The sequence below is a fragment of the Rousettus aegyptiacus genome, unplaced genomic scaffold (genome assembly GCF_014176215.1).
Source record: "Rousettus aegyptiacus isolate mRouAeg1 unplaced genomic scaffold, mRouAeg1.p scaffold_m13_p_3, whole genome shotgun sequence".
In the NCBI taxonomy this organism is placed as follows: Eukaryota; Metazoa; Chordata; class Mammalia; order Chiroptera; family Pteropodidae; genus Rousettus; species Rousettus aegyptiacus.
In genome coordinates, this window is record NW_023416306.1 from 149,307,070 (window position 1) to 149,334,221 (window position 27,152).

The 27,152-nt window shown below is 45.8% G+C and overlaps 1 protein-coding gene across 7 annotated transcripts in view; it reads left to right on the forward strand.

Annotated features, from left to right (window-relative positions):
- Positions 1–26,775, forward strand: part of SUSD6 (sushi domain containing 6) — a 90,799-nt gene extending 64,024 nt beyond the window's left edge. For 6 of the 7 annotated variants that reach the window (XM_016131253.2, XM_016131257.2, XM_016131259.2 and 3 more), the window contains exons 3-5: positions 15,691–15,888; positions 16,845–16,983; positions 20,250–22,646. In XM_016131253.2, coding sequence (XP_015986739.1) covers positions 15,691–15,888; positions 16,845–16,983; positions 20,250–20,709 — 797 coding nt within the window. In that variant the 3' untranslated portion in view covers positions 20,710–22,646. The other variant, XM_016131260.2, reaches the window with a different exon arrangement.
- Positions 26,776–27,152: the final 377 nt, after the last annotated feature.

A 27,152-nucleotide genomic window follows, 5' to 3' on the forward strand; every position in this document is an offset into this window, starting at 1 on the left:
CCAGAGTTCAGAATCAGTTACTCTGCAACTTCTGTGCTGTTTGTGGAGATATGGTTTCATTTGATTTTGCAGAAGACTGTAAGCACTAGCTCTAGAGGACATTACCCACTTGTACAGAGTATGCGAGGCACAGTGATTCTCTTTCCTATAGGTCAAGTGGCTTCCATTTGGGGAAAAAAACTAATGTTCAACTGACATTATTCTACTGCAAGGTCTGGATAAAGGCATCTTCAAGGACCCCAAGGATCCCTGATTGCATGTGTGATGAACCTTTTCCATCAACAAGGCTTAGAGACTGGGGAAACCCAGGATGAGCTGTCATCCTGAGTAATAGGCCTGTGGCAGGTACTGACTAGCCTGACTTCCCTCGGTGCAGTGCAAACCTCTGAGCCCTGGATGTAGTCCTGGCTTCTTTGTAAAATGCAGGTGTGTGTGAGTTGTTGCGTGCCAGAGATCCGTGGCCTTGGGCACAGTCGTCATTTGTATTGGGCCTACCTAAATATCTTTTCTCTGGTCCACCAAAATGATTCTGGGCCTTTGGAGCTAGGGGAGTGAGGGGGCAAGAAATCCAAACTTTATACCTCACGAGGTAGTTCTGAAGCAATGCCAAGCAGTCAGCTTTTAAACATTTGTCTTAGGAACAACCTGTACTCTGGCACGTTGTAAATCAACACCCCAGTCGCCTTTGTGTAATGAACTTGGACTTTGTACAGCAGCTGAGAAAACCTCTTGAGCCGTCGTGAGGTGTGGCTGCCTGCCAGCCTGCAGCCTGCAGCACACCCTGAGCAGCGTCATTGGCTCCGTCTGTGCCGCCATGTCTGCTGGAGCAGTAACTGGACTTTTTTGACTTTCGCTTTGTGAGGATGAGTCAATCATGAAGAAAATGACATCGCTGAGGGGAGTAAAAAGAAGGACAGGTCTTCTAAAGTTGATAAAATTGAGGAAAAGATTTTTAAATTCAACAAGCATGTCACAAGTAGGGGATTGTTAATGTCAGTTGAACACTCACTGACTGTAAATCAACAGCTCTGCTCAGTTGCGAAGATGAAAAACCAGAGTTAAAGAATAGTTTATAAAACACACAGATTATTTTGTCCAAGATTGTATCTAAAAGGCAGAGTATAATTAGGCATTTTATGATCTTGTTTGGCTTTCTGAGAACATGACTTTCTTATAATATATAAACCTATTGTTTGACTTCGGGGGCCTTTTCAGGGAAATGGGACTACTTACAACTAGGTTCTGGTGTGACTAATAGTTGTGCAAAAACAAAACCCTCTTTGTAAGTGTGCAAGGCCCTGTTGAGGCTATGAGAGTTTGTCCTTTGGAATACATTGCATGTTGACCTAGTCTCTTGATGTATTAATGTCTTCTCTGCATTGTACTCATTTATGTGGTTGTTTCTTTCACCTTTTTTTCCATTTAGATACATTTAACATATGATTTTAAGCTGTCAGATGGGTTTCTATTTAAAAGGTTAGACTGCTCAAACATTGCTAGGCTTCTCTGTCTGTAAAAACCCCAAGTTTGGGAAGGTAAGAGAAAAACAACCACCAATAAACTAGTTCCTAGACTGTTAACTTTTCATGGTCTTTAGTCTCAGTTTCTAACTTTGCAGGCATAGAGTCGTATGTATGTGCTTTAAGCAACTAAGTTGTTAAGAAAAAAGTAACCAAAATCCTACACCAGGATACCATTGTAATAGAGAAAAAACTTTTTAATCATAGCAGCGTTGCTGGCTTCTCTCTGCCTGGCTGGCCATAGCATGGAGTTGATAAGCATACAGTGTCTTTCATACTTGCCATTACAACATGTTAATTAAGAGAATTCAGCTGTGGCACCAGCTGGGGATGTCTGGCTTTGTGGAAGATTGCAATTAGATGCTTTATTTTCTGTTTTCTTTTTCCCCTTTCAACTTTGGTGGAATGCCTTTGAGTAGGGGCTTTTAGTCTCAGCAGTATAAATACTTTAATGTGTCTAATTATGTAATCATACTCTTATATTCCTCTGTGTACACACACATCATTTTATGGATTTTTATCTGCTTTTCTAGTACATGAAACATCTAGCCTGCTTTTCGGTTGGTGTGGTGGAGCCACACTGTGCATTGGGCAGGAAGAAGAGGAGGACCAGAGATAGTTACTGATTATCCTCTAGTTATGATCTGCCCCTCTGCCCGGAGCTCCTACCATCTTGACCCTTTTATGGTCAAGTACTTCATTTCTCAAATAATTAGCATCTCAGTAGTTTCCTAGCAAAGTCAAAGTAATTTAAATAAAACTGGGATTTATAATACTATATCTTTCCATTAATTTGCAAGTGCAGTCTTTCAAAATGTGTAGTGTTATTTTTCCCAGCCCTCTGTTAAAGGCATAGGGCATGAGCCTGGATTTGAGAGCTCATGCATGCAGTCACAATGGAACCCATTGATTTCTGGCATTCAGCTTGCGCAGAGAGGTCCTGTGACCCCAGCTGTTAGAACCAGGACCTGGGAGCAGCTGCTTTCTGAGATCCAGTCCTCCAGGGATAGGCCATCTGCTGCCATGTGAGAGAACCCTGGGAAAGAAATTGACCACAAGGTGTCTTTGTATTCCTTTCCTCTGTTCCAGTCCCTCTGGTTCTTTCCTGGCCTCCTTTACCTAGGCAAACTTTAGAGGCATCATGAATCTACACTAGAAAGATCACATGGTTTCCCACCCACCCCTCTCCTTTCCCATCTCTGCTTTACCACACCAGCATGCCCGCTTCATTGAAAAATAGTTTCCCAAGTGGATAGGCATGTTTACATGGCTGGCTTAGTACTATAGGGCGGACTTTCATTTTATTATCAGTAATGTCACTTTGCATTTTAGGACTGGAAGGGTTCTTAAAATCTCATTAGACTCAAAGGACACAAGATTTTTCATTCCTTTTCCTTGTATTCAGGGCCCTCCTGTTCTGGCACCAGCTTGATTTTCTAAATTTCCAACTCTCTCCTGTCAAACCTGGAATCATTTGCTGGTTTCCATATACATCCCATCTCTTCTTGCTTCTCTGCCGTTGCTCATATCCTTATCTCCTCCTTGCACGTTCTTCCCACTGTCCTTTTATCCCAGCCACAATCCCATAATAACAATCTTTTATCCCAGAGTCACAACCCTACTTCCCCCTAAAGTTGGAGGTGGGATATCATTTCTTTCATCCTTTCTGATCTCTTCCTCATTGGATTAATCCTTTAGAACCTCCTATTGTAGCTCATAATGATTTCTAACGTGTGTCTGTTATTACATCTTGGACACTAACCTCTCAAACAGTAGTGCCTATATTTTTTTCATCTTTCTACCCTTCTTCCCCCATTACCTGCCATGCTGCTTTGATACTCAGTAAAATCTTGTTGAAAGAATGAATAAATGTAATCCTTACATGAACTCTGGGAGACACAGAGCAGATAGTATTATTATTATAATCTGGAACTCCTTATCTGTATCACCAAAAAATATGAAGTCTCCTCAGGTACAGAACTATGTATTATTTGCTTTTGAATTTCTAGCACTAACCTGGCACATTTGTTACCGGAGAGTGGGGATCCTCTCCTGGCACGTCGTCCAAGTTCTTAATGTCTCGAACAAAGAATTGAGCAAGACACCGAAATACAGCAGAAAAGAAAAGCTTTATTAGAAGGGAAAGTACCCTTCCAGACGTGGAAGCGGGCCTGAGCAACAGAAGGGTGGCTCAAAAGGCCTGGTAACAAAGCCTTGGGGGTTTTATCTCTATTTGCTGTGGGTGGTTACTTTGCTTAGAGCTGTGGGCTTCCTTGATTGACAACTAAGATTGACAGGAGTCAGTGATTCATCATTTGCTTTTTGCACATGTTCATTCCCAGAGTTCAGTCTGTTATAATGATATTAATGAATTTCCATCATATAATGATGGTATAATAAGGCTCAAGTGAGTTGAAGGTCATTGCGCAGGTGTGAGTGACTGGCTTAAACTGGTACCTAATTCTCTGCTTGTTTCTTTGTGGTAGTTACTTTTAGCCTAAAAATGCCTTCTGGCTTGCTTAATTGTGGGCAGAACCTTTCTAGGATAGAATGACCTCATTGTCTTTGCAGGCAGACCCGAAACTCCCTAACTAACTTTCCTGCCTGACTCTTTCCTAAGATCCATGAACCCTCTTATTATTACTATGGATGTTGAGGGATGGGAGGTCTCTTCTTCTGTATCTATTTCCTGATGAGGAGGGTCGTACCCTGCCTATTGAGGTTTCATAGAGCTCTTTCCCTTCCTGCCTTAGTTAGGGTGGAGTCTCGGGTTTCCTGCTAAGTGCCACCTCACTCGCTAAACAAGGAAAAGAAGATACGAACTTGTCATTTAAATTACATATCTATTAATTTCTTTTATTGATTTGCCTATTAAGGAGTAAAGGGAAACAGTCCTGGTTAATATATTTCTCAAAGAGAAAAAAAAAATCTTTGGCCTAAAAGTGGCCTCCCCTCTCAGACTCTAAGGGCCCTGTCTGGCCTAACACTATTTCTACTAACAATGGGCCGATGACCCTTATCAATAGCCAGAGGGTTTGAGTCACCTGTTTCTGGGCAATTATCAGGAGAGAGGGCCTTTTTCCTAAAGAAAGGAGGGAAGAAAACTAGGTTTACTAAAAAGATTAAGAACTCTGCAAGAGATGTCCCCTATCACATTGTTTAGACGCTCAGTAGATATTTGTTAAATTAAGGAATTCCTATTAGGAAATGAAACCAATAGAGAATAGGAATCAAAACCTGTAAATGTGTTTTACTCTTGTCTGGGTGTAAAAGTTATTAAACCCATTCTTTGGAAGACAAAAGATTAAAGGGTTTTTTTCTGTTCACCTATGACATTTTTTTCTGTTCACCTGTCAGAACATAGTTATTTACTGATACATGGAAGGGGTAAGGCAGCAACAGGCAACATCTTCTGATTAGGAATCTTGGACCAGTCAATCAAAAATGGCTTGCCAGAGTCAAAGGTCCAGAGGCCAGGAGAGACCAGAGGAGTCACACGGAGCCTTAGCATGACAAATGAAGCATGGTTGAGACTCTGTCCTTGATCTGAAGCAGGTCGAGGCCCAAGCTTTACTAATCTGTTTTGAGGTCGCTCTGTTTAGTGGTCAGGAAGTCTCAACAATATGCTAGAGCCCGGCTGATAAATATACAGGCCAAAATCAAAGGCAAGCAAGTCCTGGGCATGTGGGAAAGCACCTTGAGGGCCATATGCCCTGCTGCTTTGGACTTCACAGGGGGTTTGTGTGGATTCCTGTTGTTCTTAAAGTTCCTTAAAGAGGCTTAAGTAAGGCTTTCTTAGAGAAAACTATGTGGGAAGAATTCTCTGGAGGGGAGAGATCCCTTCCCTCCTGCCTGGGAGGAGGGAAGGGATCTGCTGTCAAAGTGTGTAGTGTTATTTTTTATACTGCTAGGAGTGCTCTGTGGCATGCAACCCCCTGATTGACCTCCATTGCCCCATATGGTCCAGAATTTTAGAAAGACCGCAATGTTGAAAGTAGGGAAGAGCAAACAAAACAAAACAAAACAAAAACCTGAATGGGTTTGATTGCTTGCTGCTGTGTGATAGGCTGATGCTAGCTCAGGGTGGTTGGTGATAGTTTCCCTTGTAGGAGGCATAAAGGAAACCAAGAAGGCATGGCAAGCTGCATTCCCTGTGGTGGACACACAAGATGGAGGATCAGTGGCCTTTGTCACTTTTGACTCTGTCTACTCATGCTCATTTGTCCGTGTTCTGAATCTAGTTAATTCAGAAGTGATAAAAGCAAGACCCCTAGCCCTGGGAGCTTCATTCCACCCTGCCCCTGAAAACAAAAACAAAAACAAAACAATAAAAACCTACCTTTTCTTTTTTCTATTTCCTAGTCTCTGTGTCATGGGAAGGTCAGGTCCAATACAGGCCCCTACAGAGTGTACAGGGCTCACTTCATGGTATGCCTTAGCATTGTGGTCGGTTAGTTACACCTTGTCTGTCACAAGGAGACCCAATCACATCTCTTTCTTCAGAAAATTCCATTCAGATTTTTATCCCTCAATGACTAGTGTTTTTCAAACAACTATGGTATTTTTCGGGTTTTAGGCCATCACCTCAGCTGATTTCTGCCACCATCTGTAACTAGAGTGTACTGATTGTTTCCTTTCATTTTTTGCAGCTGTGTAGGCCTTGGTGCGTAGCAGTGACCTATTGAGCAACTAGGAGAAACAAAATGCTGCTTAACTCACTGGTGGTGCATGACAGAGGCTGATTATTTTGGGCTTTGGCAGAGAGGCCCCAGTGACCCCGAGTATTCTGGGCAGCTGGCAGGAAGGCAGCCCTCTATTTGAGTCTAGGTGGCATCCTCATTCTGCATTTAACATCAACCTTCCTTTCACATCTCTCTCTTGTAAGACTTGTTTTCTTGGCTGAAAATGCTCTTATACCTTTCCCACTTGTGGCCTTGGTATCTGTGATGCTTAAATAGCTCTATTGTTTGTAGTGCTCAGAGATTTGTGAAGGAAACTGTCTGCCCCCTGCCCCCAACTTCTCTGGAAAAATGTAGCCCCACTTGAGATATGAGCTGAGTCATCTGGGCACAACTAAACCCACCAGTCCACATTCTTCTCTAAACAGGAATCACTGCAACTTTTGTCCAGATGGACCCCACCCCCATGTTATACTTCTGTAGGTCTTGGGGTAAATTTTTCCAGTGGCATCTATAATCTAGGAGCTTTCCAGTGATAGGGAGAAGAGCAAGCCAGAGTTGAATTTCAACCCTTAATACTTACTAGCTGTGTAACCGCAGGCCATCACTAAATTTTTCAGAGCCTGAGTTTCTTCATCTGAGCAAACTGAGTATTATAGCACTTTCTTCACAGGGCAGGAAAATTAAATAGGATGGCAGCTGTAAAGTGCCCAGCATAGTGCCTGGTAATAAATGTTATCTCTCCTCACTTTTAACCTGTTGCACAACAGAAATCTTTAAGTTTATTTTAAATTTAAATTTGTGTTCTTGGAGGCCTATGTGTGTTCTTGGCCCTGGACTTGGCATTAGGAGTCACCATTTGATTGTAGAGTTGAAAATGAAACCATAGCTGTGACTTTTGTACCCAAGAGTCCAACCCTGTTTTAAAGATCCAGGGAGACTCCTAAATTATCACCTGCTCACCAGTTACCCTTCTAAGGTTGAACAGTGCCTTAAGCAACTGACTGGTACCTTCTTCCAGAGGTCCAGCCTACATCCAAATACAAGTGCAGCTTAGTAAGATGATGGGGTGAAGGAGAAGAGACCAGGAAGTAGTGGTCGTCAATGAGGAAGAGGAAGTAAATAAATATCATCTGCTTTCTCTTAACCCTTTGACTACCACTCTCAAGAGTAATATAGTACTGTTTGTTAATGCACATGGGATGGCCTGGCTCCCTAGCTCTGCTGTCATCCCACTATCCTAGAGATGAGGGTGAGGCACAGCTGTGGGCTCTGTTCTGTAGGTCACTGAGTTGGTCCAGGCTTTAGACACAGAGTGGCCTAGGCCTGGACCAGTAGGATGAAGAGCGGCCCTCCTGCCTGCCCTTCTTTTAGCAATCATATAGTAGTTAGGGGGTTAGGGGAGTTGTAGCCCCAGTTGGCAGCCTGTTTCCCCGAGTCCCTGAGCTATGAGAACAAGAGGAAGTGAAAAGGTAACAGGCCATATGGAAGCCATTTGTTAGCCAAAAGCAGCTTGGGCTGTTCTTCTGCGAAGGGAAGTGGAAAAAGGGGCTGGCATATTACCGAGCTGGAGCACGGGGAGAGCAAAGTCAGATCCCCCACATGCTCATCCTGCTTTGTTCTCCGTCTGTTCCCTCTCCAGGTATCCAGAAATTTCTGAAACAGTCCTTTTTCTTTTCTTTGTCAAAGTGTTTGCCCTACCCCATTCCATAAACCAGAGGTAAAGGTTTAGTTTGCTATGTGGAAGTAAATGTAAAAAATGTATCAGTGCCCGATTAGTGCCAGGCATGATGCAAGACACTTTCAGGTACACAGTTTTATCAGTCCATGCAAACACTTCATGGAAATGGGCACTGGCCATTAAAGAGTCAGCCTCACAAGAGTTCAAGCAGTTGACAAGGTTGAGTGGGCCCCCACTCAAACCCAGATTCATCTGTCTGACATCCAAGACCTTGCTTTGACACCCCCACCCCTGTGGCCCTGATCCTGTTAGTTCTGTTTGCTGTTATCTATTCTTGAAACTTATCTCAAATCAGAAACCATGTGACCCTTTGTGGTTAGAAACAAGACAGTGCCTTGAAATGTGGACAAAATTTTGCAAGTTAAGTAGCTTTCTACTAAGCATCTGCTCTCTATCAGATTCTGTGCCAAGAACTGGGGATACAAAAATGAACAGAACAAATGCTTACCCTACAATTTGGGTGGGTGGGTGAGGTTAGTAGCGAGGTGGAGGAAGGACTGACTTGTGAGAAAGTCATTGCTGAGACAATATGGTGATAGTTTATAGAGAGGGGTGAAGAAGATATTACGAGAACACAGGAATAATAAAGCTACTGTTCATTGAACACTTAGTATATAACAGACCCAACATCAGGTACTTTACGTGCATAATTGTGATTCACACAGCAGTCCTGTGAGGTAGACAGACACCTTTAGTATCCCTGTTTTACCAATGAAGGAGCTTTGAGGGGTAGGAAGACCTGCCCAGGCCCACACAATTGGTAACCATGGGTAACCAGCTGAGCAGACACACATGACCACTCTCATGTTAGGCCTGTGCTGGTAAGCTCTACACTGTGCTTAATTCTCACTGGCACTTCTCTTTGGGACATTTTGGTTTCCTGGAGCAAGGCCATTTCAAGGCTACCTTGGAAGTGAATCTTGAAAGATGGGTGGCGTTCCAGCTGACTGCCAGTGCTTTCAGGTCAGGCTTTCCAGGCTAAGGAAACAGCACTTCTTTCTGTATGACTAAGGACTTTGGTGGCTTATTCCAGGTGACAAAGAGTTTTCCATGTTTGGGGCAGGGTTCAATAAAGAAAATGTTCCTTCTTGTTGGCTCTGAAGCTGCAGGTTGGTATTTCCCTTCTAAAACAAGGTGGACAAGCTCTGAAGCCTGACCTTCCTGTGAGTTGCAGGGCTTGGGTGGGGCCTCTCAGGAAAGTGGGGGAGGGGGGCGGGCTAAGAGGAGCTGTAGGGGGCAGCCAAAGCTGTGGGTGATTTCTTCCTCTGTTCTCCCACCCCTACTCCAGGGCCACACCCTGAGAAAGGCTGGCCCTCCCCCAGCATGCAGGAAGTTCTCATGAGAAAAGGAATCCTGGCTGGACAATGGGCTTCCTGTCTTAGAAAAGAGGAAAGTTGCACATGGCATGAGAAATCTTCTCTCCTCTCGCTGAAGCCCGCTTTAGACTTCTCTTTGAGTGGAGGTGCCAGAAAGGTAGGAACGCCAGGGAGAGCCACAGACAGAAGCAGCCCTTGAGTATCCCTTAAGTACTGTTACACCTCCCACCTGGTTCCCTGCTGTCTGCCTCCATGGATGCACTAGCTTTGCAGATGTCACTAGAGACCACAGAGGTCATCCGATTCACTGCCTTCATGTACTGAAACTGAGGTCCAGGGAGGCCAGATTATCTTTGTCACTGGGCTTCCCTCTCTGGCTCCCTTTCTAGCATGTGGATACTGGAGGAAAAACTGGACTCAAATTCTTTGTTACCGCCCAGTGCCATGGGCAGTACTGCCCCCTGCTGAGTAACTGCGAGAAAGTTTCTTAACACCTCATTCAATTTGCTCATCTAATGCTGTAATATGTTTCTTAGAGAGTTTTTATGAAGCTTAATTGAGTTTCACAGGTAAAGTACTTAGACTAGTGCTTGGCATATAGTAGATGGTCAATAAATATGAGCTATTACTGAGATGTAATGGAGGCTTAGGAAGAAACCTTTTCACTGTAATCAGATGTGGTCGTTCCCCCCACCCCCACCCTTTACTTTTGTCTGGATTGCCTGGTCCCAGCTTTCTTGGAAGGCTTTCTTGAGGAAAATCACCTCCCCTTTGAAGTAACCTGTTCACACTATAGCGTGACTTTTCCCTTCACAAGCAGAGTGATTTTCCAAAAACTCCAAAGGGTAAGCACAGAGTGGAACCTGGTGTCCTGCCCTGCTCAGCAGGCCCAGGTTAGCTAAGTGTTCATGCTTGCAGCTCCCTTGCAGCTTGGGATCCAGAGTGCCTATTGAATCCAGCTTCATCATTTACAAATGTGTAGTTTGGGGCAAATTACTCAACTCAGCTAAACCTCATTGTTCTTATCTGTAAAATGAATATAGTACCTGCTTCGTGTAAAGAGAGAGCTCAGAAGAGTGCCTTACATATGTAGTACATTGTTTGCAGTAATTATCTTCCTTGTCTTATGTTCCTCTCTCAAAAGAAAAATCTGCACATTTGAACACCTTTTTCCTCTGTTTTCACTTTGCTTTTTCTCTGGTTCTCTTTGCTCTTAAGAAGCCATTTAGGGCTAAAAGTAGAAATTAGACCTTCATATATCAAGGAAGGGCTTTGAGAGCAAGCACATAAACTGCTCTTTAAAACAACCCAAGGGGACCCTCAGCGCTCAGTGCTCTCTTCTTTCCACATCTGCTGTCTCCGTAATAGTCCATGCCCTGTGGTGTGATTCTGAACACTTTTCACCGCTTTTTAGATCCCCAGACTTATCCTTTGACTCTCCGACATAGACATGTCCAGTACTAAGCACTTGTGCTATCCAATACAACGGCCACTAGCCCAGAGTAGCTACTGAGAACTTAATGTGGTTAGTGCGACTTGAGGTGCGCTATTTAAGTGTAACGACTTACTAAGAAAAAAGGGATAAAAATATCTTGTTAATAAATTTTTACATTTATTGCATGTTAAGATGTAATTGATAATCTTTCACATATAGGCAGTTAAGTAAAATATATTAAAATAAATTTCACCTGTTTCCTTTTACTTTTTTTAATATGGCTACTAGAAAATTTAAAATGGCCTCTGCAGTCCCATTATACTTCTATTGGACAGTGCTGTGCTAGATAGGTGGTTTTGTCCGTTGCTCCCTCCACTCCTTATTTTTCGCTCTTCTTTCCCCAGAGGTTCTCACCTTCCTCTTGTTGCCAGCAGTGCTCGGATGAATGAGACTTCACTGCCTGAGACACCCCAGGCCAATAGAAAAGCTCGCCTTTGAACATTTCCTCTTTTGATGTACATTGATTGGATTTGGCTGTGTCCTCCCTGGTCTGTAAGATTTTGGGGGCATAGCCCTCTTACATTCAGTTTTATGGTCTTCCTAGGGCCTCTTGTGTGGAGGGCTGCTTTAATCATTTGATGGAATTACAACCAAATAGGGACATTTACAATACTGCCTCTGTCTCTGATGATGACAGAACTCATGAGGGGTTTGGGAAACCTCTTTCTTCTTCCTTAAATTCCCAGGAATTCTTTCTCCAGCCAACCTTTCTTTCAGCTCCCTCATTAAAAACCTGTTCCTCTGTGCCCAGTTGAGTTCTCCTGCACTGATGTTGTCTAGAACTACACTATTTCAAACCTGTGAGTGACACTAACACAATTTCTTAAGCCCTCAGTCACTGTGTTCCAGAGTGTCCTGTGTTCTTGATAACTAGAAGACTGTTTCAGCCAGAAATCTCTTTTGAGTCTTTTTAAAAGGCACTAGATAGATATTCAAACATCTGCTTCCCCTCCTCAGGCTGATCGCCACACGCCCTACCCCCTGCTCGCCACACCTCATTTTGAAGGGGCTCAAGTAATTGTTCAGTTTGTTAAACTGAACACTGTGACCTCGAGGCCTTTCCTGGAGCTTGTTTTGATTTACTTTTTATAGAATCTTACGAAAATGTGTTTTGTTTTAATTTGTCTCCTCCTCCTAAAAGGCTGGTCCCCAAAATAACAGATGCAGAAAATGTTTGAGGAGCTAATTGAGGGTTCTTGCTGTTTCTCCTGAGGCTGTGGTGACGCTGAGGTGGAAGTACCAGCCGGATCATTTTGCGTCTCCTCCATCTGCACCCTCCACAGCTGGTTGGGCAGTCTGTCACTGAATGACTGCTGTACACCAGGCACTTTTCCTGGGCCCCTGAAGAATTACCTCACTACTTCCTGTGCTCTCCGGAGGCCTAAGTGACTGTAAGAGATAATGGAAAACTGAGAAGAAAGCTAAGGAGAATTGATTTTTTTTTTTCTATAAAATTTTTATCTTCTGGCTCTCTCCCTCTCTTTTTAAATTATGCAGCTTTGCCAAATCAGATGAGTTCATTGTCTTCTTGGAGTTTAGAACAGAGCTTGAAACTCCCTCTGCGGATGTGTTGTCAGAGAGCTAGCTAGCCTGATGCCAGATTAAGTCAGCCTCTTGCCTAGAACAGTGGCTTCTGGAAGCCATCGGATGAATTATTTGCTCTTCCAGATCTTCCCTTTCCCGTTAACCCCAGAAGTCACTGAAAGGGTTCTCTCCGACACCTGCCCTTTGCCAAGACTCTCCCACTCTGCTCTTTGACTAAGCAAGAGGGCCACATTTTTTTTCTTGTGTTCTTGGTGTATAAAAATGACCTCAGTCACTGTGTGCTCTTTTTCTTCTAAGTCTTCCTTATTTTTTTTTCTGTAAACTGGGGGCCACCTCTTTGCTACGCTGAACCTGATGTACTCTAGCTTGTTTCCTTTGTGCGACCTTCATAGGTCAATATAAAAGAACGTTGTACAGTTTATTTTATCATATTAGAGATGCTGTACAGTTGACAGACTGTAAAGGCTCTCTGTACCTCTGCTCCATCTTCTATCAATTTCAGCTTCTCTTGTAATTCTGCCCTTCTCCAGACTCTTCAAGAGGCTCTTCTTTTCCTTTAAACTTCCGGTTGCAGTCAAGGCCCTCTACAAGATGGTTTTACTGCTCCTCATATTTTGGCGGTGGGGGGGGGCAAATTTTCTTTATTATATTTTGCAACCCAGGTAACCTGGGCTATTTGATGTTCTTTGGACTTAACCTGTTCTTCCCTACTGCGGTGCATGTGCTTCAGAGTACCACCTCCTTCCTTAAGGACGGAAGCCCCATTCGAAGTGCTGCTTCCTCTGTGAGCCTTTCCTCATTCGTCCCACATGAGATGTGATCACTCCTATTCTGAGCTCCCTCTCCTGTGGCACCATTCGCATTCTTTGACATGCCTTAGAATAAATCCGTGTGTAGAATATCTTTGGAATAATATGGGAGAAACCAGTGCGGTGCTTTTGGAGGAGGAACTGAGCTACCAGGGGATATGAGAGGGCTCGCTGTATATGACTGTACACCCCTTGTAGTTTTTGAGTTTTATACCATGTATGTATACTTCCTGTGATTTTTTTCTGTAAAAGTATTATTTACATAATAACCAATCTATAAAATTTTATGTAAGAAAATATTAGAGACTATCTTATAACCTCACTAGGGAAACTATCGTTAAAACACAAATCCCAGGAGCCATAAAGAAAATGACTTTTAAAATATATATGTATACTTCTTCGTCAGATTCTTGTTTGCCTACAAGTGCCTGAAGTGCTTGTCTTTTTATCTTTTTTCAGAGCATGGCACAGTGACCTCGACACATTAAATATTAGTTGAAATGAAATTGAATCGCGAGTCGCTTCTTTGTAGACCTCACTTTTTTCACTTATAAAATGAGTGCTGGGTGACCTTCAAAGTCCTGCTTAAAGATTCCTTGAAGATGTGGCTTTATGGACAGAAATTCCCAGCAAAGCAGGAGTGGCTCTAGACTCAGCAGCTCTTCCCCTGAGACCGTCTTTCCCAGCACACTGGACCTGCGTGTGGGTCCTGCCTGCTTTCAGGAGCTGCCCTGGGGTGCTCAGCATTAATTATGCCGAGGAAATGAACCAATTAGACACAGTTGGAGGGGAGGCAGGGGATCTGTGGCAGGCTTGTTGCCCTGAACGAAGTAGGGAAAGTGTAAAGGGTGAAGCAGCTTGCTGAGGTGTCTTTGGAAATTCAGCTGGCCAGCTCTTTGAACTGCTCTGCTAATTTTAAAGAGGCACCAGAAGACGTGTTTGCACCTGTCTCCCTGTTCAAGACTTCGGGCGAGGTGGGTGGCGTGGAAACAGTCCAGGGGAAGTGTAGCCTTAGAGGGGGCTGAGGAGACTTATTTGGGCTCGTGTACTAGTTTCAGAGAAGCTGCGCAGACTTCTGTGGATCCCTATGGCACCTACCCCAGCTTTGTGTCATCAACAGCTCTTTAAAAATGTAGTCTTTTCTTCCCATCTCAGTGATAAGCAGCTTGAGGGCAAGGAGCCATCAACTCCTTTTAGTCTTGGTACACATCCCCTGCCCAGGCAGGACCCATATGCAGCTTGCTTAATAGCAGTTTGTAGGTTAAAGGGAAGTGGAATTTGGTGAGAGCCTGTAAGGGCACCTCTGAGAGAGTGGTGGGTAGGCCTCTGAACGGAGAGCGCCTTATCTGGGACAGAGACTCTAGATCTGTTAGAGGAAGTGAAAAAAAGAAACCCACAGTTTCTCTTCTCATACTGATGTCTTTGTGGTATTCAGAATGGGGGCAGGGTGTTTGTCAGACAAATGAATGTCCTGTGGGTGGGAACTCTTAGCAAGGCTTTGGAAAGTTGAAGTTTTTGGGTGCCTGGCTGTCTTGCCAGCACGTCTTCTTCCCCAACTTGTCCTTCCAAACAGTGATCCCTTAGTGCCCACACTGTGTCCCTCTTATTTTGGCTAAGCACACCCCACAATCCATTGCCCAGGGACTTCAGTTCTACAATATCTGTCCAGTGCTGGAAGAGCAGGCCGTGGAATCAGAGGCTGCCCTCTCCCTTAGGCTGCTCAGACCTTCCCGCTCCACTGACTTAGCATTACTGCAACTCATTTCCATTGGGGTCCTCACCACACCTAGGCACCACTTGCCATCTCCTAACTGACCTTTTTGAATGGGAGGTGACCTTGGTACAAGCAGTGTCTGCTAGTGGAAAGAGCACAGGTATTAGAACCAGAAGACTTGACTCTGCTCCCAGGTCTGTCATTTATTCTGCCTTACTTGTGGCTAAAAGTCATTTAACTTTTGTCCTCGTCTTCAAAAAGAGTCGTGATACCTGCCTTACAGAGTTATCATAACTGATAAATAAGATATGAGGTGAAGGTGCTTTTAAAACTAGACGGTCCTACTCAGGTGAAAATGTGGCAAGTGATGGCAGTGCTCCCCGAAATCTATCAGAGACCCCCTCTGTGATCAGAAGGCTCATTTTTATTGCATCGTGGAGTCTTTCCTGGTACTGATACTGGAAACAAGGCTAAGATTTCCTCCATGCAGGTTGAGAGTATTTTACCATCTTTACTGACTGACTCATTGTGTGTTTCATTAGGTGTTATTAAAACCACGTTATGTGCTAGATTCCTGTAAGTTCAGGACTTTGTCAGAGTCTACCATTCATTGTGTATGCAGTTCTCTTAAGGAGCAGTGGGGAGAGGAAGAGGAAATGTTGCAAGCAGCCAAACTTCCCCAGTTACCAGCACACTTCCCTCTCTGTGGAAACCTGAACTTCCAGGGTTTGGCCAGCAGACTTTCCGAGGAGCTGGCCCTGTGCTCCTTGTGTTTCTTGTTGAGTCTTTCAGAATTGTCCTCTGAGTCACTGACAGGGCCCCCACCGAAAAACCTCACCACTATACCATCTCTCTGTCTTTGTCTTTACAGTGTGTTCCCTGCCTCCAGAGCCAGAGAATGGTGGCTATGTCTGCCATCCCCGGCCCTGCAGAGACCCCCTGAACTCTGGCAGTGTCATCGAGTACCTGTGTGCCGAAGGCTACATGTTGAAGGGTGATTACAAATACCTGACGTGTAAGAATGGCGAGTGGAAACCAGCCATGGAGATTAGCTGCCATCTCAATGAGGGTCAGTTTGGCAGATGAGAAAGGGGCTCTGCTTTCTTTTAACTCGTGGGAAGTGGTGCCTGCTCCCTCTGGAGCATCCTGTGCTGTGGGGCAGTACAGCCCCTTCGATGCCCTGCAGTCTCCCTTCCTTGTCTTTGTGTTTCTGGTGCGGGTCTCACTGTGGTTCAGCTGAGCCACTGACGGGCTCGGTAGCTTTACTACGACATGTCTTCCACTATATAAGATTTCTTTGATGCTCAGGATCTCTTGTTTGCCTAACCTGACCTTTGACCGTGTTTTGCTAACACACAAGCACGATGCTAACACCTTTTGTAGTGTCTCTTTTATGTTATTTTTTCCTGAAAGATAACAACTGTTTTGTTATGGAGCTACAGTCCTGCTGGATGGAAGGCTTCTCCCCCATGCTGCCTCCTTCATGCATGACAGGAAAATCCAGCTGCCTGCAGGAAGTGTGTCACACAGCCATCTTTGTGTGTCATACTCCGGCTCAGAGACCATGACACCCCAGAGAAGGGAGAGGACTGCCCTGAGAGTTAAAACTAAAGCTACAGGATCTTAGAACAGGGGGTTGGTGTAGCCCCGTTCTCATAAATTTTCCTGCTATGTGGGAAAAAAGATAGGCAGGACTCAAGATGGTAGAATGTGTCCATTTAAATGGCTACTCGGGATAGCATCAGAAACGGTTTATAAAGATAAGATCTCTAGGTGAGCGAGTTTAGGCATCAGAGGGTCCTCAAAGGCCTGTAGTGAAGGGAATATTAGATTCAGGAACAAGGGTAGGGGAATGACCCTTTTTCATGTGTGTATAAGCTGCTCTGCACTTTTACTCCTTAAATGGCCCTGACTGGCTTTTCTCTGCATGGCACCATGCAGGGTGCCTTTGGTAAGATCAGCTGTGGCGTTCATGTTTTATGTCTCCTGATACAAACCGCTTCTGATAATGGCTTGTTTCTGTAGACAAAGACACCAACACGTCACTCGGGGTCCCCACGCTGTCCATAGTGGCTTCCACTGCCAGCTCCGTGGCACTCATTCTCCTCCTCGTGGTGCTGTTTGTGCTGCTGCAGCCAAAGCTGAAGTCTTTCCATCACAACAGGTGAGCCTAGTTGGCAGTGGGTGGCCGGCGTTGCTGTGGGGTTTGGCCTTCGACTGGTATGTCTCCCAGCCTCTGCTGGTCTGTAGGTGCCCAGGGAAAGGGGTAGGCCCTACCACGTGTTAAACTCCTGGATGTGCTAGGCACTATGCTTGTTGCTTTGCATATATTGTCTTAATCCTCATAGGAACCTTGCAGATAGGAAACTGAGGCTCAGAGAGGTTAAGTCCTTCACTCTAGGTCATCCCTCTAGATCAGTGGTCCCCACCTTTTTGGCACCAGGGACCAGTGCTCCTATGAGAATCTAATGCCGGATAATCTGAGGTGGAGCTGAGGGGGCGATGCTGCGGAGTGTCTCAAATGCAGATGAAGCTTCACTTGCCGGCCCACTGCTCATCTCCTATGGCCCAGGTCCTAACAGGCCACGGACTGGTATTGGTCTGCAGCCCAAGGGTTAAGGACCCCTGCTGTAGATGATGATAGAGCTGAGATTTGAACCCATATCTGCCCATCTCCTAAATTATCATTTCCCCTACATTAGGAGTTCTCAAAGGGTGATTCCAGCAGCATCAGCATCACCTGGGAACTTTTAGGAATGCAAATTTTCAGGGCTCACCCCAGACCAGCTGAGTGAGAAACTCTGGGGTTGAGGCTCAGTGACATGGCTCCACAATTCCTCCAGGTATTTCTGATGCAGGCTCATATTTACAGGCCACTATCCTGTACACCTGGTTCTCAATTCTGGCTGAATATAAATGCCAACACCTGGGCCTTCATCCTCTTCTATTCTGATTTATTTGGTTTGGAGTGGCAGCCTGACATTAATGTTTGTTTGTTTGATTTAATTCCCCAGGTGGTGCTAATGTGCTCCTAGGATTGGCAGCCACTGCTTTATTCCATACTAGAAACAGAGGAAGTGGTTTTCTTGCCCAACTTTGTCACTTTCTTTTTTTATAGTTCAGTGCATTAGCCACAAGTCATCCCAGACTGGGTGGATGTGGTTGGGAAGGGCAGGTGGCAGACAATGGGGAGTGGCCGCGAGAGTGTCCCTTAGGGTGGGTTTCTCTCCCAGGCCGTCATGGCCTCTGCGTCTGCTTGGACTGCCCTGGCAGTTCCTCCTTCCCTCTAGTGGGAACAATTTCTGTGCCTTCACGGCCTTTCATCAGTCATTGTTGTCACTCATAGGCACAAAGAAACAGACTAAACTACACTAAAAATGCTCTTGGTTTGGAATTTACAGATAAGAACCAGGCTCAGTTTAATCACTGTGTACTATGTGTGATTTTTTTCTTTGTTTTTAATTTTGTTTTGTTTAGGGGTGGGGGGTAGCAGCTATTTTTAAAGGTTGTTAAACAATTAGTAGAATAAAGAGGAGTTGGAAGGGACTGTTTACTTAAAAGAATCAGCTGTTTTCACATAAAGTCAAACTGATATATTTGGCATTTTGTTCAAATCAAGGAGTTTCCCCCTCCCTCATGGTTAACTAGTAAATCTGTTAAAAGTAGCTGATTTTGCCTGACTTGAGTGGAAGGGAGATTTGGTTTTCATTATAGACTCTGTTTAAATTTTGTACCATGTACACGTATTACTTTTTAAACAAAAATTATTTTGAATAACAAAGTTAAGCACATGCCAGAATATACACTGCCTTCTATGCCACCTTGCCATCAAAATCTCCCTTCCTTCCAGAAACCTCCGAGCACTTTAATGAATGTCACTTCTGTTATCCTCAGTGCGTACACCATTTCAATTGGGTAGCACAGATTTTATCTTCAAGTACGTATGAGGAAATCGAGAACTAATAACAATCTAGCAATAATAATGTCCAGCCATAGACTATGCCTCTCCTATTGTGATGCACCAAGGAGGACACAGCACCTAGGTAGTGTTCTAGGCAAAAATTGGCCTGCATCTAATTCCAAAGAAACAATTAGACAAGTCCAGATGGTGGGACATTCCAGGGGACAGCTGGCCTGGAGTCTGTAAAAAATGACATTGTCATGAAAGAAAAGCTAAGGGGACTGTTCTGGATTAAAGGAGATGAAAGAGACAAGACAACTAAATACAGGGTATGATCCTTAATTGGGTCCTGGATGAAAACAAATAACAGCCGAAATGGATATACAAATGGGTAATTGGGGAAATTCGTGTTCCAGTATTATATCAATGTTCAATTTCCAGGATGCAGTGATGCTATAGTTACATAGGAGAGGAGGTTCTTGGGAGATATGTACCCAATGACTTTAACTTTCAGAATGATTTAGATTTAAAAAAATTTGTGTGTGTAATAAGTGATTTTCAAAAGGTGTCTGCATGTATAAATCTCACAAACGTAATGTTGAGTAAAAGAAGCCAGACACACACACATATGCACACAAATTTACTATATGTCCCATTCATACAATGATTAGAAATATGCAGAACTAAACTGTGGTGTTAGAGAATTCATGTGTAGGCAATAAAACTATTAAAATTAAAAGCAAAAATGATTTTTATGAAGGTTAGGATACCTGTTACCGTGATGAAGAAATGAGAGGTGATATGGACAGGTACACGGGGTATCTGGGATGCCGGCGGTGTTCTCTTTCTTGACTAGGTATGGGATACAGTGTTACTTTTGGGATAAATCTGAGAGGAAAGTTTGTTCTTTTCTGTATTTGTATTATAATTCACATATAGTATTTTTTAAAGGCGAGCAAAGTGACTGAATCAGAGCAAAATTCTTCTGAGTTCGAGTCTGATATCCCATTTCAAGACTACAGTGCTGCTTTTTCCTCTCCTTTTTAAAAAACAGGTTTATGCAGATTTAGTACACATCATTCAATGTATCCATTTAAAGTACACAGGCAGTGTTTTTTAGTATATTCATAGGTATGTGGAACCTTCATTCTCTCACTTTCTTATCCTCCTGTGCTGAATGAATGGCTTTATATTTAGGTCTCTAGGTTTCTAATATTGCACAGGATCACAGAGCTAGGTGCCCGTGTACCCAGAAATTAAGAACAGTTTTGGAAGCAGGTGGAACTGAATTCACATCCAACTGTGTGACTGTGAGCAAGTTATTTAACTTCTCTGAACCTCATCTGCATTTTGGTGAATCTCTACCTGAAAAGGCAGGTGAAGATTCAATGTGATAAAGAATATAAAGTACTTAGTGCTGTCTGGCACATAGTAAGTGCTCAAAAAATGTTCGTTGTTAGCATTATGGTATTTATTTGCCTGTGTGTGTATTTTAATTTTTCCTTTGTCTTTTCCTCCTCCGGATGCAGGCGTGACCAAGGAATATCCGGGGACCAGGTCTCCATCATGGTGGATGGAGTCCAGGTTGCACTACCGTCGTATGAAGAGGCTGTGTATGGCAGTTCTGGTCACTGTGTGCCACCTGCTGACCCTAGGGTGCAGATTGTGCTGTCAGAAGGGTCTGGGCCTAGTGGGAGGAATGGGCCAAGGGAGCAGCAGCTGCAGGACCAGGGGGCCTGCTCCTCTGCAGGTGGAGAGGAGGAGGCCCCGGGCCAGTCTGGACTATGTGAAGCCTGGGGCTCTCGGGGCTCAGAGACTGTTATGGTGCATCAGGCAACCACCTCTTCCTGGGTGGCCGGCTCAGGGAACAGCCAACTGGCACACAAAGAAGTGCCAGATTCAGAGAACAGTGACATACAAAGCCTTTTATCCCTCACATCGGAGGACTACACAGATGGTAGGTGGTCTGCGCTAATCATGAATTACTAGAGGCCCAGGGTCCTTGCTGAGAGTGAGGAAGGCGTGTGAGCCTCTCTAATCATTGGTGTGTTGAGGGGCCAAGAAAGACAATACCTGGGGTAATTAGCCTGCGCAATAGGATTTCACCCTCCGCTCCATGCAGCTCTTTAGGCTCTATATGGGGAGACTTTCACTGTTTGTGAGTTTTAATAGTTTGGAGTTTCCAGAGTTATCCATGGCCACAGGGTTGTGCTAAATCAAAGGGTAGACAGCTGGTTGGAGGTGGGGGGTGGGGTCCATCCTCATTATAGTTTTTGTGTTCGCGAAAGGACAGGAATGACAAGGAGGTGTGGGGTCATAGTACAGAGAAAACTGGAGTCTGTCTCTTTTCCAGAACATTCAACTGCTTCATTTTAAATAGGAGAGTGCTAGGTCCTGTGCTGGTTGGTTTTCTTGCACTATCTTAGTTAAACTTTACAATGATCCTGCACAAGTAGGTAGTATTACTATTCCCATTTTACAAACAAGGAAACTGAAGCTCCAATAGTACCGGTAAGGCACTTGCCCCACCACTAAGTGGCTGAGCTGGGATTTGAAGCCAGATAGATGTGGCTCCAAAGTCTGCATTTATAACCCCATGCTGCCGTACAGTCTCCCAGATGACTCCACATCCCTTGTGGCCACCCACCCACAGAATGAAATGCCACCTCCTGACACCTCTGCCTTTGCTGGAGCCTGGAGAGTTGGATGTTGGGATTGACTTTGTCACTTTAAAAAATATCTTTAGATGAAATCACATTGTGGTTCAGGATTCAGACAAAACCTAGATGTGTCCTTTTTGACAGCGAGCACGTCTCCATTTACAAAGACCCCCTGACCTAAAAGAGCCTTAGAGAAAACTTTGTTTCCATGGAATCCTGGGCACAGTAAGTGTCTAAAGTTTAGAATATCTGAAGGTAAAGAAGTTGGAATTTCTTAAATGCAGATTATTTATGGAGTTTCCCTGTTAACATGCCTTTTTTTTTTTTTTTTTTTTATTGGTGGGGTATATAGGTAAAAAGGGCCACTAAATACTTGACCCAGCTTTAAAGGTGGAAGCCATTGACCCCATGGGGAGCCAGCCACACAAACTATGTTTCTAAATGCACACATATTTTATGTCCACACATATTGACATGTCCAAGTGCACATCTCAGCCCTTACTCCTAAGGAGCCAAGATGATCCTTGTTCTTCCCCCTTCTCTTCCTTGCTACCTTACTTTGTTCCATGTTATCAGTCAAGCATTTTTGAGAGCCCTTCTTATGCCTGGTGTCAGATTAGATTGCAGTGGTAACACAGAGAAATATGAAAACATACTCTCTGCCTGCATGGATTGTCAGTCAGTTGGGAAGTGGAGGCTATACTCGAGAAACAATGGAACTAAGCATTGAAGGGTTCGTTTCAGAATGAATGGTTCGGAAAACAAAACATAGGTTATTGAGCTCGTTGCAGGCCATCCCCTAGATGTGTGGGACCGACGGTGCCATAGGAAGTCAGGACCTTGAGGCATCAGTCTAATCCCACTGACATGTAAGGAGACTAAGACCCAGAGAGGGTAAAAGACTTATTCACTGTCACACAGCTGGAGGATGGCTTTAAGGAGGAGGTGAGATTCCAGGCTTGCTAGTCTCAGGATGAGATTAAGGACAGAAAGAGAAGAAATTACACCAGCAGTTAAGGCAGAGGAAAGAGTTCAAGTTGGCGGGACCAGAAGGGCTTTTAATACCAGACTGAACATTCAAATTTTATCACAGAGGCAGAGGGAGAGATGAGTAAGAAAGTTTTAAAAAACCAAAGATTTAGACTAGAAGCGTATGAGTAGGGCATTTTATTTCTTTAAACTAGGGGCGGTGTGGGGGCCCCTGCAGTGGGATCAGGTGTGCTCGAGAGACCCGCATGGGGTGACAACTGTGCTTGCTTTCTCTCCCTGCAGATATCCCACTGTTGAAAGAAGCATGAGGGTGCCACCGGCCTCTCCTCCCTGCAATGGTCCTCTCCGTCCTCTCTCTCTCTCTCTGTGGGTTCGAGCACCCTGTACTCCAGCCACCCTGCCCAGATACCTACCTGAGCTACCACCTGCGGATCTGTGTATCTCTGAGGGCCTGCAGACCCACATCGCTGGAAACTCAAGGAAGATTCTCGCCATCTGCCTGCTAGACAGCTGGAGGAGCTGGCTTTTCGCCTAGCCCAGCCTTCCCGTCTGTGTCGGGGACATATTTGAATGTGCTGGATTGAACTCTTCCTTTCCCTGAACCTTCTGGGTCCCCTCCAGCCAGCTCTTTGGCGGTAGCTCCCGCTGGCCCACGTGGGCCTGAGAGCTACTGTGTTTACTTGTGCCTTCCTCCCGCCCCATCCAGTTTCCCCGTCACTCAGGCTTGTCGCTGTCCTACAAGCCTTGGTGGCTGCACCGCTGCCCCCTGCCATATAAGGGGCTGGTCCTGGATCTGTTTCCTTCGAGGGCTGGCACTGCTACCCTTAGCAGGAGCAGATTCAAGAGTAAGAGCTGTGGAGACAAGAGTAGCTCTAATTGGGACACGAGTTTGGGTTCCTGGGCCTGCCCTTGGTTGACGCTGATGGCACAGTTCCTTGGCTGAGGATGGATGTTGTGGGAAATCCTGCCAAAGCTGTCCCAGCGCCTGGCTATCCAGCTGAGAGGTGCCACTGCCTGGCGCTGCTGAGTTGAGTGTTCAGGAAGCATCCAGAAGATCCCAAGGGAGGGTAGGAAGGTGGCTGACAATTATTGTCTTCCTAACATGCACGTTCTCCCCTCCCACTTCAGAATCGGTCCTACTGGCCTCCGCTTTCTCTTTCCCTGGAATGTAAGGGGGCTGCTCGCTGCCTCCTGGGCTTTGTCCCAGGCAGCTTCTGCTTCCCGCTGCCCACAGGGGCCTGAAGTGAGTCGTCCTTGGGACGGGAGTCACTGATAGGCCACAGAACATCATCTGGTCACTGGCAGTCAGGGCAGGTTGCCCCATCTGGGTTCACAGTGACAAAGGGCAACCTGAGAGGCACAGACTAAGTCCCCAGGCAGCTGCAGGTAGCTCCAGCCCCTGTCCTGAGGGTCGTCCTCACCACAGCCACGTGCCTTAGTAACTGTTCCCAGGAAGCATCCTACTGCTTGCTGCACTACTGCTTTTCCTACTTCTGCCCTCCCCTGCTGTCCCCTCCTGCTGTCACAGCTGACAACTCCCGAGTCTTCCCGGCACCTGGGGGAGGGGCTGAGAGACTGTCCTCACACACTCCCACCTTGCTGGCCTGCAGCGGGTGAATGGTTGCAAAGCAGCCTGGCTCTGGGGCCCTGGTGTTGAAGCAGTGTTCCAGATGCTTCTGCTGAGATCTCTTCTTCAGCTATGTCTTGAGTGCCGACAAGGCTGAGCTGGCAGAGCTTGGCCAAACTGCTGCCATCTGCAGAAGGTGTGGCGTTAAGTAATGCTTGTTTTTGAAGCATTGAAGCTGGGAAACTTAAAAGCTGACCCCGTGCTGCACCTCTGCTTCTGCTCCAAGCCTTTCTGTTTGGGGTGGTAAAAGTTATGAAGAGCCCCGTGTATTTTCAGCACCTGACCAAACAGGGTAGCTCCAGACGTGGGTGACCTTGAAGGTTAGGGGACAGGGGACGGCCTTTCACCCTCCTGCCTCTGCTCTCTCACACGCACTTTACTGCCCGCTCATTCTTGGCCGCTTGTAGTCTTTCCTTCTCTCAGGGTAAGGGCAGTGCCTGCTGTACCTGTCAGCCACTCCCACCTCTCTCCCCTTCCCCACCCAAGAGCCCCCCGCATGCTGTGCCCCAAGCCCAGGCCAGCGTGGTTAGGTGTGGAACAGGTTGTTGAAGGTGCCAGAACTAGAACACAGAAGCCTCTGAGGGAAATGAAATGAAGCGGGAGCTGTCCTTGGCCTCAGAAGAGGCCATTTCCAGAGCGTGCCTGCTAGCAGTCGCTGGCTCCGGGCGCGTCTGGAGGGTGGGTCCTTAACGATGCAGCTGCCTCACCGCGACGCATGGGCTCTGGGGCTCTGCACCCTCTCCGCGGGACAGGGCGGGGTGTGTGCGTCCTCTTCTTCCTCCAAACAAGAAAGCAGGGGCAAATGGTGAGGGGTCCCAAGTCTCACCGCTGAGCCTGCAGCTTTTATTTCCACTCTTCCAAAACCTGAATTCTAGCCTACGATATGTATAGTTTTTAAAAATCTTACTCTTTTTTATATCATTAATCTGAATTTTTTCCCTTCTAAGAGATTGCACTTTCTGTTTTGAGTTTACTCAGCCACATAGGTTACCGACTTAGTTCTTGAAAAATTGAAAAGCCGCCTCACCCACCATTGACACTGTCTTGGGGATCACAAGCCCAGACTGGTGTACATAGTAGGAAAGAAAGAGGTTGGGGTAAATGGGAGCCTCCCATCCCCTCCTCCCACTTGTCACTGGCTTTGATGAGGCCCACCTCCCAGAGGCCCTGGGCCTCTGAGTGCAGGAGCAGGCCTCTCATTGCTACTGACATTCATGACGGCTGTTAGTCCCCCTCCCCCAAGCAGTTTCTTAGCCCTCAGCCATGTGCTGCTGTTTCTGAGGCTTCTGGGCTTTATCCCTTTTAAGGGATTAGGGGCTTCACAGCTGCCTTGAGGTGGAGCCTGGCTGAGGGGGGCGGGGGTGTCAGGTGGAGGCTGTTAGGAGGGAGACTGCCAGAGGAGCCTGCAGCAGGTGGGAAAACTCCACAGCCTGGCTTCCCCGGGGCTCACCTCCAGGGGAGTCCAGCAGAGGGCTTGTTAGCACCAAAGGACTTTTAAAAAGGTTTTTTGCACATGTGAGCTGACTCTACAGGTTTTATATCCTAGCAACTTGCAGTCACATTCCAGTGACTTACAAGGGCCAGTATATGGTGAAAATCACTTAAAATTTCCATCCCTTTCAATGCCTTAGTTTAGCAGGTAGGCTTTATCCTTTAGCTCTTTGTGTGCTCTGATCCCATTTCACTCAGTATGAACTGTGAAATGGGCTGGGTCCTGCCCACTTGGTGAGTTCTTTCAGTTGTATAAGGCATTTCAGTATGCGTTCTCCTAACACTCCATTTGCAAACAACTGGAACTAACAGTTACCTTCCCCCATTCATCTTGCCCTCCCCAGCGCCACCCGCCCCCCTGCCCCCACACCTTAAAGTTCTGTGGAGAAGCTGGATGGCAGATAGACAACGGTATACTCATCCTGCCTCGTTAGTGGTGACCTCTGGATCCGGAGCACTCAGCCTTTCCCCTCCCTGTCTCAGCTGAGCTCTCAGACCAGTGCTTTCCATGCAACAATGTCACTTTCGTTCCCAGGTAGCACCCTTACATCAACAACGGAATATGTTGCAAACATTTCTACAGCCTCGCCTCCCCCCACCCCCCCGCCCCCATTTAAAGAGAATAAAAGGCCAGAAGGGAAGTGGGATGCAGGCTTTCCTGATGAACCCCAGGTGTTCTCTCTGGGGACAGTGAGGCTGGGAGCTTCTCTCATGGGGCCCGCTGGTGCCCCTGGCTCCCAGCATACCGACAGCCATTACTGGTGCCCAGTGATGGGCTCGGGATGAATTTTGCTTGGCAGATGTGTGGACTGAGGGGGAAAGGCAGCAGGCTCAGCTTTACTGGGAAACAACTCTTGATCTCCGATTGAAAACCTAGTAGAATCTTGAACAGAAACCCCAGGGTGGAGCCGTGCGCTAGGCAGCAGAGCGCTCTGGAGGGGATGCGGGGGCAAAGGACTTGGGTTGCCGAGCAAGGAGAGGAGGAGGAGGCGAACTGCGTGGACGCCCACCACACCCTGCCCTGGCTTCTTATCGCACCACTATGGGATTTTTGCAGAATGGTACTCATATATAATGATTTAAAATGACACATCATCGACTCTGAGCAGGATGTCAATCAGTTTGGGTTTGCTTTATTTTATTTTATATATATATATTTTTTGGTATCCTGTACATTGCAGTGGGTGTGAAGATAGTATTTTAATATTTGTACAAAGTTTAATTTAATTTTAATTGTTCTATGTATATAACTGCATTTCTAAATAATAAAAAAAAAAGTTCGTATGAGGTAGTTGTGAGAGATGTGATCCTTCCGTCAAGGACTGAAGAGAGCAGACGCGGGTAGCAGTTCATGAGGGGAAGAAGTGGTCGCACTGGGGAGAGGGGTGCCTGGCAAGAGACGCAGGAGATGGGACGGGGGGGCAGGCCGTGCCACAATGACGAGGGCCCACAAACAAGTGGAAATGTATCTTAAGTGCTCTCAGCGTGCCAGCCACCGTGCCCACGCTGGGATCATCGGTGAGCAGGTGCATGAGTCTGGGGCCTGCGTGGGCTTCCGGTGTGCTGGGGAGGCAGCCGGCTGCAGTACTGTGTGCAGTGCTGGTTATGATCAGGGAAGTGGAAGGCAGGTGCATGTTCAGAAAGCTCTTCCAGGGCAAAATGGC